At 47.7% G+C, this 14,954-nt stretch overlaps 1 protein-coding gene and 1 long non-coding RNA gene across 2 annotated transcripts in view; one reads left to right on the top strand and one right to left on the bottom strand.

The window, feature by feature from the left end:
• The window catches only part of CELSR1 (cadherin EGF LAG seven-pass G-type receptor 1), a 194,689-nt gene extending 187,627 nt beyond the window's left edge, over window positions 1-7,062 (bottom strand). Inside the window, exon 1 of the mRNA XM_064142457.1 lies at window positions 4,250-7,062. Within this exon, the coding sequence (XP_063998527.1) occupies window positions 4,250-6,932 (2,683 nt within the window). The 5' untranslated portion in view covers window positions 6,933-7,062. The remainder of the gene's footprint in view (window positions 1-4,249) is intronic.
• A 966-nt stretch (window positions 7,063-8,028) lies between these two features.
• Window positions 8,029-12,540, top strand: LOC135174848 (uncharacterized). Its single transcript, XR_010302117.1, has 3 exons — window positions 8,029-8,157; window positions 8,341-8,442; window positions 12,428-12,540. It is a non-coding gene; the product is annotated as an uncharacterized LOC135174848 (long non-coding RNA).
• The last annotated feature ends 2,414 nt before the right edge of the window (window positions 12,541-14,954 follow it).

The following is a 14,954-nucleotide window of genomic DNA, read 5'->3' as shown; positions in this document are numbered from 1 at the left end:
GAGGGAGAGAATGAGGAACCTCCACCTACTCGTTTCCACCATCTCCTAATGGCAGGTGTAACTTACAGGGATCCCAACACAGATGCTTCTCCCAAGGAGGGGGATCATGGAAATGTTGACCTTAAAAACAAGTCCTTGCAGCTGGCCAGAAGCATATGTCCTGACAAAAACAGTCACTCTGAGGATCTGCCCCTCAAAACTCACAAGACCCCAGGAGTTCCATCTGTCCTGCTCCCCAAAGGCAGCGGCATGAAGGCAAGGAACACTCCACTGCTGCCAAAGCACCCAGCCCACACTCTAAGCAGTCACCATGGTCACCCTCTCCACCCAAAGGTTCCACTGTGCTTACAGAGATGCCTTTTCAGTCAAGATTTCTCCCCCCCCTTTAATCTCAAATCCTCACAAATAACACCACACACACATACTTCACTCCCCTCTCCGATGCCTTGCATCTCCGGCACAGCTGTGGCATTAGCTTTATCACAAGAGCACTGCATCTCCTGTTACATTTGTATAGAGTGGGCACAGAGCTGGAGATCCAGGATCATTAGCATAATGACTTTTAAATTATAATAATAATGAAGATTTTTGCTCAAGGCTTGGTAAAAGATCTCAAAAGTTTACTGCAACACGAATGAGCTCTATCTTAGTTTGCATTTGCTGATAGTCAATAGCCTCACTGAATGACACTGGGGATTAAAAGCCAAAGAAATGTAAACGACAATACTTGAGCTTCCATGCCCAAGAAAATGCTCTGGGTGTCTATCTAACACTGCTCGAGGAGCACCACCTTCCCAAAATTGTACATTGCATGCCGTATAACAACATTTTACATTTATTTGGCCCACTCCAAAGCTGCAGCATCCAGTCAGGTTGAGTTTTGTCTGCACTGGTGAATCAGGCTGGGTTCACAGAGCAGTTTGTACACACATCAATTGTATCCCATTGAGCTGTCGTTGATAAGTGGGACTACTTGTGGCAGCACAATCAAACAGGTGCCAGCAGCATTTGCAACTTGATACCCAGGCAAACTTGGCAACATTTGTGCAAAGTTGAGGCTAGCAGCAGCCTTCCCCCAGGCACCGGTCGGGATTGTGGTATTACATTTAACACCGGCAAATGCAATGCGACTCATGCAATGTTTAACTCATTTTTTGACCATAAAAGCCCTAATTTAACGGTATTGTGAACGTATATTTACTAGTAACACGAAAAAATCACAGACTGATCAACCCTTGACCATCTCTTTCAGAAGTCCCCAGTAAAATCCTGCTCCAACAGAAAGCAAGGGCAGCAGGGTACAGTTTTCACTCCAGTATTAAAAATAACAGAAACATAACGATGCACTTGCGGTCCTGGGAATATTAAGGCCAGGATCTGACTTTTGCCATTGTATCTACAGAAAGGAGAATGTGTCTTTTACAGGACTCATGGAGCATACCTGGATTTATTTCACCCAAAAGAAGTCCAGTTTGTTCACTGAAACACTCTGCACGACAGGTATGGGCAGAGGAGCACCCAAGAGAGGCTCACTTCAAAAAAAGACCGACTTCAAAAGCTCCCTCCCAGTCCAAAGCAAAATGCTAATTTCCACACCATCCACATTCCTGCCTTGTCTGCTTGGGTGGGTTCCCGACGGGCTGCGGGGGCACAGCTGAGCAAGTACTGCAGCATCAGGACAAAGGCAGAACCATGCATGCACTGAGCCTGCCCAGAGCCGCACACCGTCCTGCTCAGCTTCTGATGATGTCTACACCGCAGCACAGTAAGTTTTACATGCCAGGTGTGCCATTCTGAGGTTTTATGAAACTGATTATCTCCATTTTCCTAATCAACCTAAAGTTCTATTGATATGCAGAAGGCCAAAATTACCATGCTTATTTGGACAATCCCTAAATCAAATGAAATTATGCTGAGTTTAGCCAAGTATGTACCAATCTCAGTGTATACCAGTCTCAACGTAATTCAACTGAGTAGCACGGCTCCTCACTAGCATTACACTCACTCACATGCCTCCTTGGCACAACACATTACTAAGTGGAAATAAGATTTTTATAGCAGCAGTGTTACTTCCGACTTGCATATAGATCAGACTCCCAAGTTCATAAAGTGCTCCAAGCTTTCTCTGACCTGAGGAGCAGCTATGAGTAGGGCTGGAATTTGTGTTTGTCTGGGTTGAGAGGTTAATGGCTACTACATAGACACGTTTTTTAGTTAACTGGCAGGTCATTTTAGTAGATGATTTGCAAGTATTTCACAAGACTTAGAGATAACCCTGTGAAGTGCTTATGTCTGGGCTTCTTCTCTGCTTTTGTTTTTAAAGACTGTATCAGATAAATCAGAGAAAGCAGGCAGGTGAGACTTTCCTGGACTGATCACACATTGCCAAACTCTCCTCTTTCAATTCCCAAACCCAGAACTTCTTCATAGTAATGTCAAATGGAGGTCAGTACTCATCAAAATTATTTTTAAACCCCTACCTAACACCACAGCAGAGTTTCAAATTTGAAAACTGCACTAAATATGAAAACGATCGAGCTTCTGTTTCTTAAGAAGACAAAAGGTCTTCATTCCTGCCTGAAATTTCATTTTCACTTAAACTGCATGAATCATTAGACTGAGAAAGTAGTAATTCATACCTCTTATTTTTCTGTTCTGAACATATTCTTCCTCATACAGTAAATGAAACAAGTTTGCCAAGATTTGTGCTACAGAATGAGTTCTTATCTTCTGCTACCAGAGAGAAAGCTACCGGTTCAGACAGTGACCACGCAATCACCTGCACCTTAATCCAAATGTTTTTCTTTAAGGTCACAAGCCAACTATCTGTTTTTCCTTCAAGTTCTCACAGGACATGGTTAACAGCATTTATGAGTTACCTTACCACATCAGATGGCCCCCAGCTCCTGGGGGAACCAAGCGTGGATTGTCAGATGATATATCACAGTAAATTCAGTCAGCTCAGTAAATATAACTTTCATTTTCCTAAAGCAAAAAAAACCCTCAAGCCTGCAAACACAAGGCAGTGCGCAGCTCGCTCCCCCAAGGCCCCTGCTGCATGCCACGACTGCTGCAGTAAAACAAACACTGTCACTATTAGGCCACACTTTACTTTTTTAATACAACCACCTGAAAACAAGCATCTCACAAATTGTCATTTTACATTGCTATACTTCCAGCTATTTCTTTGCAGACAAAATACTAAGGTTAGTTTTAGGTTGTAGAGAGGCAGCAAGGAATTTATCTGGTTAAATATTTGAAAGTCAACAGAAGTATTGGGATGGAGTCCACAGTAAACTTTATAGAGTGGCACCTGCAGAGAAAATTACTCTTGCATGATTTATGCCACAACCAGAGGCACAGAAAGTAATTCCACAATAAACAAGCACCTGAACAGAAAAATAACAATAAGTTAAGATTGTGAAAGTGCTTGTGTAAAAGTATGTATTAGATGGTATCAAACAATCTTCTCACACACTGAAACAAATTCTCCAAGGAAGTTAATGGTACAGCAGCCCTCTCTCTCTTCCACTCCCTTCCCACAACATCTCTGATTTTGGGGCTGCATTTGGTGAATATGTGCCTCTAGTGCTACTGAAGCTACTCCAGTGCAATTAGCTGTGCTACACAGCTATTACACAGCCATAACTCACTGCTTTCAGAGTTGCCATTTCCCACAGGAACACACAGGCCAGCAATGCAAGCCAGCACCCATCCATCCAGAGCACACCAGCAGAGGTCTAGTCTGAGGTCTAAGGATCCGCTAGTATGTGGAAGGGAATGAGCATATTTTGCTGCTAAAAAAAAGCAAAGATGCCGAAACCCAACTCTTTTTTAAGAGGATAAAAAGAGGGAGGGGAGACAACCTTGCAGACACATGTGCATTGTGTACATCTTTGCAAGTTACATCATCTATTACCTTTATGCAACCACATCAAAAAAGCTTCAGACAAGATACCACCTCAACGGAGGGAGTGTGTACCCTTCCATACACAATGGTATTTATTTACCCTTGTGGTCCACATTTACTAAACACCTTGTGATCCACATGTACCACACCACTTCAATCCACAGCACACAGGCTTGATAGATTTTTGTGGATCCTCTTCCAAACATTTTCAGATAAACTGCAGTTTAAGGGAACTGAAAGCTGTGCACTGAACTGCACAGTGAGTTATTTCTGACCATACTCCCATCCTGGCCTGACAAGCAGAATTACATAATTTATCAACTTCCAGTGTTTGCTTACCTGAGACTGACACTTTCATAAGGGCTTCCAGGGGTCTGTTGTTGTCCAGATCACGACTGAGTTTGAGCTCTCCAGTGGCAGAGTCTAAAAGCAGCAGGTTTAATTCATTGCCTTGCACAAAGGTGTAGGCCAAGCTGTCAGACACATCGGGATCATGAGCAGGGATCTTGCCAATCACACCAGAGGGGAAGCTGTTGGACTTGTTGGTCACGTAGTTATTGAAGAGGATCTGGAAATCCTCCAGAACAGGTGGGTTATCATTCTGGTCCAGGAGACGGATGTGCACTGTTGCCCGGCTCACAAGAGGGGCTGAAGTGGCCTGCACCACAATAACATACTCCGTCCGGCTCTCATAATCCAGGTCCATTAGGGCTGTGAGGTCTCCATTGAGCAAGTCTAATTGAAAGACCTCAGGGATATTGCCCTCTACAATCTGGTACATGATCTGTGCATTGGTCCCCTCATCAGGATCAGCTGCACTGATCCTTGCCACAATAGAGCCCACAGGGCTATTCTCCTCCACAAAGATGTCAAATTCATCCTTCTCAAAGACAGGGGGGTTATCATTAATGTCCAGCACTGTCACTTGGATATCCACAGAGGCTTTCAGTGGTGGGCTGCCCCTGTCCACAGCAAAGGCCCGCAGGCTGTAGACAGCCACGTTCTCACGGTCCAGTTTACGCAGTGTACGTATCACTCCAGAAGTAGGTTCAATGTAGAAGTCTCCATCTCCATCATCACCACCTTGGAATGTGTAAAGAAGACGGCCATTGAGGCCTGAGTCACGGTCAGTTGCAGACAGCTGCAGGACACTGGTGGAGAGTGGCACATCCTCAAAAACTGAGCCCTGGTAGCGGTCACGTAGGAAGTGTGGTGCATTGTCATTGGCATCCAGAATGAGAATCTCAACGTAGGTGGTGTCTGATTTCTGGGGTATGCCATTGTCGTGAGCTGTAATGGCCAACGTGTAGGAGGCCTGGTCCTCATAGTCCAGCTCCATCAGGGTGGTGATGGTGCCCGTGTCTGGGTCAATGCGGAACTGGGGGATGTTATCATCCAAGATGTAAGTGATTCTTGCATTCTCTCCTGTGTCTTCATCAGTGGCACTGATGGTGACAATAGAGGTACCGATGGGCTTATCCTCACTGACGCTTACTGTGTAATGGGAGCTCTGGAACACTGGGCGGTGTGTGTTGGCATCTGTAACATTGATGAAAACCTGGACAGTGTCAAAGCGAGTGCCATCAGAGGCAGTGACTGTGAGCACATACTGCCTTTCCTGCTTGTAATCCAGGGGCAAGGCCAACGTGATCAGCCCCCCTCCACTCTGACTGGTGATGGCAAAACGGTTCCTGGTGTTACCACTGGTGATCTGGTAAGTCACAACACTATTAACGTCCCTGTCCACTGCAGTCAGGGTCAGGACACTGCTGCCTACAGCTGCATCTTCATTCAGTCTGAGGTGGTACACTTTCTCTGTGAAGGTTGGGTTATTGTCATTCACGTCCAGGACAGTGATGGACACACTGGCTGAGGAGGTCATGACTGGCACACCATGGTCTCTGGCCTCCACCCCAAAGTGATAGTTCTCCACAGTCTCTCGGTCCAGCTCTGCAGCCACTGTGATCCACCCTGTGCTATTGTTGATCTGAAAAGGGAACCCAGAGTCACCAGCTACAGGGGCAACTCCAGTGGATGGTGCCATCTCTATGAGTTTGTACTCCAGACGGGCATTCTCCCCAGAGTCAGCATCTACAGCCTGGATATGCAGCACTGAGTAGCCCAGAGGAACGTTCTCCAGCACTGTGGCCTGAAAGGGAGTGCTCACAAAGATGGGGGCATTGTCATTCACATCCACAACCTGCACTGACACCATGCCACTGGAGTTTATCAAGGGAGGCCTGCCCCCATCCTGGGCTTTGATACGGAGTGTGTATTCCCGAATAGTCTCATAATCCAGAGGGTTAATCAAGTCGATGGCACCAGAGAAAGAGTGGATGTAGAACTGGCCTTTCAGGTTGCCACTCACAATGCTGTAGTGCACCTGGGCATTGTTGCCCCGGTCCTGATCCGTGGCCTGCACCTGCAATATCTGGCTGTTTACTGGAGCATCCTCTGGTACCTGGACCAGGTAACGTTTCTCACTGAACTGAGGGTAGTTGTCGTTCTCATCCTCAACAGTGATGTGTACCATAGCTGTGGCGCTGCGTGGTCCTGGATCCTTGCCTTGGTCATTGGCTTCCACCACCAGATGGTACTCAGAGACTTCCTCGCGGTCCACTGGGGCTCGGGTCCTTACAACCCCAGAGCGTGGGTCAATCTCAAAGACCCCATCACCAGCTCCCGGTTCCAGCAGGCGGTAAAGCATATTGGCATTGGCTGGGGCATCACCATCTGTGGCACGGATGGTCAGCACCTCATAACCCACCTCCAGATTCTCTCGGATGCTCTCCTTGTACTCGGGCTGCTCAAAGACTGGCTCATGGTCGTTGGTGTCACTCACGGTCACGGTCAGGTAGGTGGTAGCTGAGCGGCGGCGCGGGGAGCCATGGTCAGAGGCGGTCACCTTGAGTACGTGGGTGTCCTTCGTCTCCCGGTCGAGGCTGCGGGTGGTGACCACGCTGCCCGTCTCGGCGTCGATGGAGAAGTAGTCGTTGGAGCGCTCGTCGAAGAGTGCCTCCATGGTGTAGGCCAACCGGCCGGCTTCCCCCTCGTCAGGGTCCTGGGCCCGCAGCACGATGACTGCCGTGCCGGCAGGTTCGTTCTCGGGGATGGAAACCTGGTAGCTCGGCAGCTGGAACTGCGGCGGGCTGTTGAGGCTCCGCGCCCGCCGCGCTCCTCGCCGGCCCCTGCCCTCCCCCGCCGGTGGAGTGGCGCAGCTAGCGGAGGCTCCGTGGGGCTCGGCGGCCGACCGCTGCCGGGCGCGACGAGGGCAGGGTCCGCCGCCGCGGAGCCCGCGGGTCTCAGCGGGCTGAGTGCGGCGTAGCGCGGCGCCCGTTGCCCTCAGGCGCCCGGCAGGCGGTAGGGCCGGCGGCTCTGCGACGGCGGCGCGGCGTTCCACGGCCCCTGGGGGCAGGTGGAGGAGCGGAGAGGCGCGGGGCGGTCGCAGCTCCCCGCCGCCCGCCGGCGCCAGGGCGCAGAGCAGCGCGGCCCAGGACAGGCAGGCGGCGGCGGACAGCCGCAGCATCTCCAGAGCTCAGCGGGCAGCGATGCCGAGCACAGGGCTGCCGTACAATCCATCCAACCGCCGGGCTGCCCGCCCGCCCTCATCCATCAGCCGCCGGATTAGCCCCCCGCCTCGCCGCCCAGGCACCGCCGGCCCAGAGACCCGCGCCTCGTCCCCGTCGCCGGGCAGCGGGCTGGAGAGCTCCAACTTTTCCACCTTAAACTTTGAAGTGAGTTCAAAATGGCTCCTCTCGTCCTCCTCCGACTGCCGCTCCCAGGAGGGTGATTAGCATAAACCTGCTGCTCCTCTCCTTTGCAATTTAAAAAAAAAAAAACCAAAACCCAACGAAACAAAACAAAAAAACCACAACCGAACTGCCCCCCCGCGGCGGGGCTGGCTCACGGGCAGCGCGGTCCCGCTTGCTTGCGCGACGCGGTGGGGCCGTCCCGTTCCTGCTGTCCGGCTCCGCTCGGTTCGGCAGCGGCACTCACAGCGCGGAGCTCGGCGGGCGCTGCCCGGGGCGGGGTTTCCTGCCGGCCCCGCCCGGCCCCTCCCGGGCGGCGGCGGCGGAGGCAGAGGCGGCGAGGGCCAGGGCGGGTCTGGCCCCGCGGGGCTCCGCGCTCGCCGCCCGGCGCCTCACAGCGGCTGGCCTCGTCCGCGCTCCCAGGCAGCCGAGTTCGCTGCCTGCCCCGGCCTGGGGGCTTGCGCTGGGTGGAGGCTGCGCGGGTGGCAGGCGGCGCAGGTATCTCCGACAGAAACGGCCTTCCGAGAGACGGAGGCGCCGTGGGAAGGCGCTGGGCTCGCAACCGCTTCCCCGCGTAGTAGCACCTGTTGTCTCGGACTCGCCGTCCGGAACAAAGTTAACGTCATTTATTTATTTATTTTTAATGTTTCCTATGGAGTTAAAAGTAACATTACTTTTCAGGGCAAAGAGAGCATCATCTGCCTGACGCAGGGTGTGCCATGTACTCCGGTGCAGGTTTTGCTGCCATGCTTACACTTTGCTCTGGACTGTACAAAACAGCAGGTAGGATCTGGAGCCTTGAATTAAGAATTTCTTCGGGGCAGTTGCAAATAATTACATACAAAATGCAAACTTAGGTAGTTTGTGGGAAGAAGCAACGCCAAACCCTGCATGTAAACGTTGCACTGGTGATTAAAATGTCAGTTCTATGGATTTACGCTAAACCGCTTAATATCGTTTCACTTGGGTGTGTGTGTGGTGGATGCTTTGAAGCGGTGCGCCGGAGCTGAGCCCTCATCCCCGCGGCTGCAGTGACACCTTGTGGGTACCGTGGGAAGGACGGGGCCCCGCAGCAGGACTGTGCCTCCACATGGGAAAAGCTGCCAGCTACCGGGGAAGACCTGGGATATCTACCTGTAGTGCTCATCGTGACACCTGTGACAAATACTGATACTAATGTACAGAAATTTGGTGTACAAGAGCTTTACATAGGAAGAGGAGCAGGAGTTTGCGAGCAATAAACCGCCAAATATTGCCAACGGGCTATTTGCCAAAGACTGTGCCTTGTAGGGGCTGGTAGGCAACTTCCAGAGCAATCACTCAAAGTTCAGGCTTCTCAGCACTCGCAAGAAGACTGTGATAAAAAACTCACATTCTCTCAACTGCTTTCATTCCCAGAACTGCAGTTTCGCAAGGGGGAAAAATCCCACCTGGATTATTGCCAGTGTGTCTGTCAGGGTTAAAAAAAGCTTTATGAATTATGGTTTTAGAGAATGTTTAGCTCATTCAGCTTCACTCGATCAGTTTGTTACTTTACAAAGGAATTTAAAAACTAAGCTGGCTTTTCAGGTCCTCTGGTGAAATTGATAGTTCATGAAAAGGACGAGGAAAGAAACAAGTTAAAAAAATATTAAAAATAACCTTCGCTTTATAAAATTTGAGTGGATGTAGAGATCTGTTTTCTCTTCCATTTTATTGCCACGGGAGGCAACATCCACGATGAATTGCGAAAAGGAAGGTAATGTAAAAGCTCCTGTATGAAATGAGTTTTGTGTATAATGACACAAAATCCTCCCCCGATTCCTGTTTGTATCACTTGCCCTTTACTTTCCGTTAATTTCATGTTGTTTATCTGTGTTCCACTGTTTTCTTATGAACCGTGTAAGCCCTGTTGTTCCTTTTATGAGTCATACCAGTTGTCATGTAATTTTATTGTAAAAACAGATTTCAGTGCGAAATGGTGAGCGTTGTATTGAAGGCTTGTATTGAACTTGTAGCCCTAGTGAAAGGACTGGGTTGTTTAACATGTTGGCAATTTAAATCACTTTCAAAAGACAGGCATGGTGAGATGTCTCACGCCTGTTGCCACATTGCTCTGTGCAGAAATGGGTGTCACTGCTTGGTCAGAGGTCAGGCCTGGTGAGATCAGTTTCTGTCGCTGCTTCTGTGGGTGTAGAAGAGTTGGAGAAGGCAGTGGTAAAACTGAATGACTAGTAACTCAAGGCAGAGAGGAAAATGAGAATTACATCTATCTCATGTTTTAACTGATGCATTTTCAATCAAGGCAAATCCTTCTAAGAAAATCAGATACTCCCTTTGGATTTGATTCTGCAGATTTTCTGGTATAAGCTGCTGTTTCCTATAGAAGATATCACACTGATGTCATGGTGACATCCATAAAAATATGCAAGTGGGTGAGGCTTTGCCTGACCCTTTGTTTCTTTAGTACCAATCAATGACATATTCATTTCACAGTTCAGAAATGCCGTGTTTCAACTTGTCCAGGAGTGAAGTATTGCAAGTTTCTTTTCAAAGCAAGTGAATTTAAAGCAAAGCTTGGAATCTAAAACAAACAAAACCCCCCAAACCCCAACCAAAAAACCCCACCTACTGTTACCCAGCTCTGTTCAGGGCTCAGCTCTAAAAAAAAAAATTAAATTATTTTGTTTTTAAGGAATTTTCTTAAAACCTGAAGTTTGCAAGACCAAGAGTCATTTCTTAACTGAAACTCTGCAGCGAGATTTGTAGCCCTGAGGAAGAGGAACTCAGAGGTGGGGTTGCCTGTGTCTAGATCCAGTAACATTTTTAATGTCGGGAATTAAGGGATTTAGTGTAACACAGATCCCTGCAGAGGAGTTGGTTGTCTGGAAGGAGGTGGAGCTTTTCTCATCTTGGCCCACTAGTACTTGAGGAGAGACTTGGAAATTCACATTCAGTAATGCTGTGTTACAAATAGGTCACTTCCCCCCCCCCCCCCCCCCCTTTTTTTTTCTGGTTTTGTTGGTTTGTTTTTTAAGAATAAGAATGATGAAAAGCTTTCTTTCATGGGATTTGTGAGGTTTATCTCAGAAAGACGATATGCAATGTGTCCCCCACCAACCAGTGGTTGTATTTTCTGAACTCTTGCTTGGGGAAGGCTAGGCAAGAGAAGAAAAATTATCCTCAGATTTAGGCATGTATGCAACACAAACTGTATCTTGTACAGGATCTCTATATACATAATGTGGATGTAGTCTATCTAGACTTCAGCAAAGCCTTTGACACCATCTGCCACAACAAGCTCCTGGCAAAGCTGGCAGCTTGTGGCTTGGACAGATTCACTCTGATATGGGTCAAGAACTGGCTGGAAGGCTGGGCCCAGAGAGTGCTGGTGAATGGTGCCACATCCAGTTGGCAGCCAGTCACTAGTGGTGTTCCCCAAGGATTATTGCTGGGCCCAGTCCTGTTCAATGATCTGGATGAGGGGATTGAGTCCAGCATCAGTGAGTTTGCAGATGACACCAAGCTAGAAGCAGTTGTTGATCTGTCGGAGGGTAGGAGAGCTCTACGGAGGGACCTTCACAGGCTGGATAGGTGGGCAGAGGCCAATGGGATGAGATTTAACAAAGCCAAGTGCAGGGTTCTGCACTTTGGCCACAACAACCCCAAGTAGCACTACAGGCTGGGCACAGAGTGGCTGCAGAGCAGCCAGGAAGAAAGGGACCTGGGGATACTCGTAGATAGTAGGCTGAAGATGAGGCAGCAGTGTGCCCAGGTGGGCAGGAGAGCCAATGGCATCCTGGCCTGCATGAGGAACAGTGTGGCCAGTAGGACAAGGGAGGTTATTCTTCCCCTGTACTCTGCACTTGTCAGGCCACACCTTGAATACTGTGCCCAGTTCTGGGCCCCTCAATTCAAGAGAGATGTTGAGGTGCTGGAACGTGTCCAGAGAAAGGCAACAAAGCTGGTGAGGGGCCTGGAACACAAACCCTGTGAGGAGAGGCTGAGGGAGCTGGGGTTGTTTAGCCTGGAGAAGAGGAGGCTCAGGGGTGACCTCATTGCTGTCTACAACTACCTGAAGGGAGGTTGTAGCCAGGTGGGTGTTGGTCTCTTCTGCCAGGCAACCAGCAACAGAACAAGGGGACACAGTCTCAAAGTGTGCTGGGGGAGGTCTAGTCTGGATGTTAGGAGGAAGTTCTTCCCAGAGAGAGTGATTTGCCATTGGAATGGGCTGCCCAGGGAGGTGGTAGAGTCACCATCTCTGGAGGTGTTCAAGAAAAGCCATGGTCTAAGTTCACTTAGTGCCATGGTCTAGTTGACTGGATAGGGCTGGGTGCTAGGTTGGACTGGATGATCTTGGAGGTCTCTTCCAACCTGGTTGATTCTATGAATGTTAACATAAATTGGTATGTGTAACACATGTTCATAACTTCATTTATCTACTTCACAAATGCACCAGTGATCCATTCTTGCTAAAATAATACTTTGAGAAAATAATCTGAGAAACCACAAGAGGCATCAATAAAGCAGCCTTTAACCACGCCTTATTCTTTAACCTTCCAATCTTCCAACACCTGAAAAGAAATTACAAGTTTTGTGCTTCACATTAGAAGTAGACAGAACTAGGTTCTGGAGGGGAACATTAGTTATTCTTCATGATTTCAAATAAACTGATAACATACTGGACATGGAAAACAAACAAAACCAGAAATCAAAACAAGAAACCTCACCTACAAACCCAAAACACAACAAACAACTAAACAACGAATAACAACTTGCTATTTTTCAGGCTTATTGTGTTGGTTGCTGTTACATCCTAATCTTAAAGCTGGGTCTCTACATTATCTGAAACCATGGATCAGCAGCGATCAATCTGTAATCCCAAAGTCTAAGGAGAAAGGTAGGTGCAAGCTAAGAGGAATTCTTTAGTTTTGAAAACAATCCTGTGGTAGGAGGCAGGTGGGAGCCCTGAGCCAGTTGACTTGTCCCTTATTCTCTGTGGCTGGGCACTGCTGACAAGGTCTTCATTTGCCTAAAACAGTGTGCAAACTAGTCTGAGGACCAGAGCTGAGTCTTGCTGCCACTCTAGTGAATTTAAATTGCTTAAACCCAAGATTTTAGATAACTTCTCTTATCACCACAGAAAGGAAACATGTTATTAAGTTGCTCTGTGACGAGTGTTCAGACTTCCAATTTCCACAAGCATCTGTTCCATATTGAACCCAATAAAACTCAAACGAGCAAAAGTAATTTATTATTTTTGTGTTTCATATGAGTTGATATTAAGAATTAGTTTGAGCTCCATAAGGTGAACCTTGAACATTCATCTATTGCAGGAGCCACGTGGGTTTTATTGCTAACATTGAGTATTCTTAAAGCCAAGAATAGATTCCAAAACACTGAGATCCTTATTGCAGGATTAATGTTCAAGGCCTCTTGGCTGTATGTAGCTTCTCTTTTACAGAAAGAGAAGAAACAATTCAGAGCTCTTAGACAGCAACTTTGTTGTAGCCAATCCTATTGTTGCTTCTTTAAAAATCCTCAGTGGAGGTGGCAGAAATTCAGTGTTGGAACTTGTTTATTTCCTTAGACTTAATACCATCCATTTGTAATTTACCCTAAGGAGCTCAGCTCCACCCTTCTCAAACACTGCCTGTGAATTTCCTCACTCTAAATTGGTTTGAGTAATTTTTTTCCCCTCCTCACGTTAGTTAAAGGCTGCACTAGTTACAACATGCAACTAGACAAATAAATTAGTAGAAGAGCAAATTTCATGCCCAAAAATTGCACAGTGGCCAAGAGCAAGTAAAAGCTGAATATGGCTTGATTTTTTATTTATGGAAAAAGTGATGTAGAAGCTAATGCATTGGAAATGTAGTTCTATAAACTAACTCTCTTACAAATTCTGTAACAAGTTAGTATACAAAGCCCAAGACTAATAATCCAGTTCAAGTTAGCAGAGCAGAAAGCCCTAATAAGGACTAATAAGAAATTAATCCAAAAGGATACATAGCTCTGTTTTGGCTAAGAAGTTAGGTTGGGGACTGAAGTGACCTGCACCCTAACAACACATCACAAATATTCAGATGTAATCACCAAGAAGCAGCTACTGGTGGTGATAAAAGAACATGAAGAGCAAGAAGGTGCTGTGAAAGGTTTGTAGATTGAGTAATAGGATTCAAGTACTCATAGAGAAGTTTTTGGCTATGCAGCTGTGGTGGAGGGTCACATAGGCCCCAAATGGCCGTGTTTACAAGCCTGTTCTTGCCTGCACATGTTGTCCCCCCGAAAGGTGTTGTCCTGCCCAAACCTGGGGAAAACAAATTAAGGGGGACAAAGGAGCACAATAAGCCTGGTGCCTTCGAGTGTTGCCTGCCTGCTTGCAAGGTTGAAGTAAACAGGTTGTGTAAGCTCACGTGTCTAGGGTATGGGTCCACCTGAGCCCTATCCATATTTGGGGGTACCAGACCCCTGGATTTCACCTTATTTGGCATGTTTTGGCCTGCTGCCAGACTCTTATTGGACAGAATTGTGGCCAAGGACCATCAATCTCGGGCTCATATCATAAAAGGGGCAATTCAGTGTTCCTGCCACCCTCCTCCACCCACTGCTTCCAGCCTCTTTGCCGCTTTGGGGCCATCGCCACTGCATGATTTCAACCCAAGCTACTTCGCACCGGTCCAGGGGAAAATTCAACCAAGGTGCTCTCGGCCAGCTGCCGCTCCAGCCCGTCGTTCCCAGCTCAATCATGCCCGTGGAGCTTCCTCAGACAGTGCACCCCAATATGACATTTGAATTATTCAGGTCCACAAGGATCAACAGCGTGGTCATTGCCACACATATTTGGGACCACAGAGACTATGACTCCTGCCAGTGAGTAACTGAGCAAACTCGCTTTAAACCAGCATAGACTTTCAGTAACTTTACCTGTGGCACCTTTATTATGCCACAAGATGCTCTATCCAAAATCTTTTCAAACCTCTACTAAATTTTCTGATTCTTGCTGTAAATAGACATTCTGTCAAGTAATTTTGCAACCGCTTACAAAGGACTTGTGTAGGTTAATTGTATATAAGTTTTGGGGGGGAGGGGGAATTCTATTTGTATATAATATTAAATTATTTAAACCCTTTTAAATTCAGCCTCACATTTAGTCCCCCAAAACCCAAACAAATCCCCTTCACAACAGCAGCAGGCTTTTGCAGGACTGCACAGAATGCTCATGGGATAGGCACACTCTGCATTTACATGGGAGAACTGGGATAATCTTTTTGTAACACTGTCAGTGACTGCTCTGTGGTAACTGCATCTGGATG

This window comes from Pogoniulus pusillus, chromosome 4 (genome assembly GCF_015220805.1).
Source record: "Pogoniulus pusillus isolate bPogPus1 chromosome 4, bPogPus1.pri, whole genome shotgun sequence".
In the NCBI taxonomy this organism is placed as follows: Eukaryota; Metazoa; Chordata; class Aves; order Piciformes; family Lybiidae; genus Pogoniulus; species Pogoniulus pusillus.
Note: the sequence above shows the minus strand (reverse complement) of the source record. Positions and strands in the feature narration are given on the sequence as shown.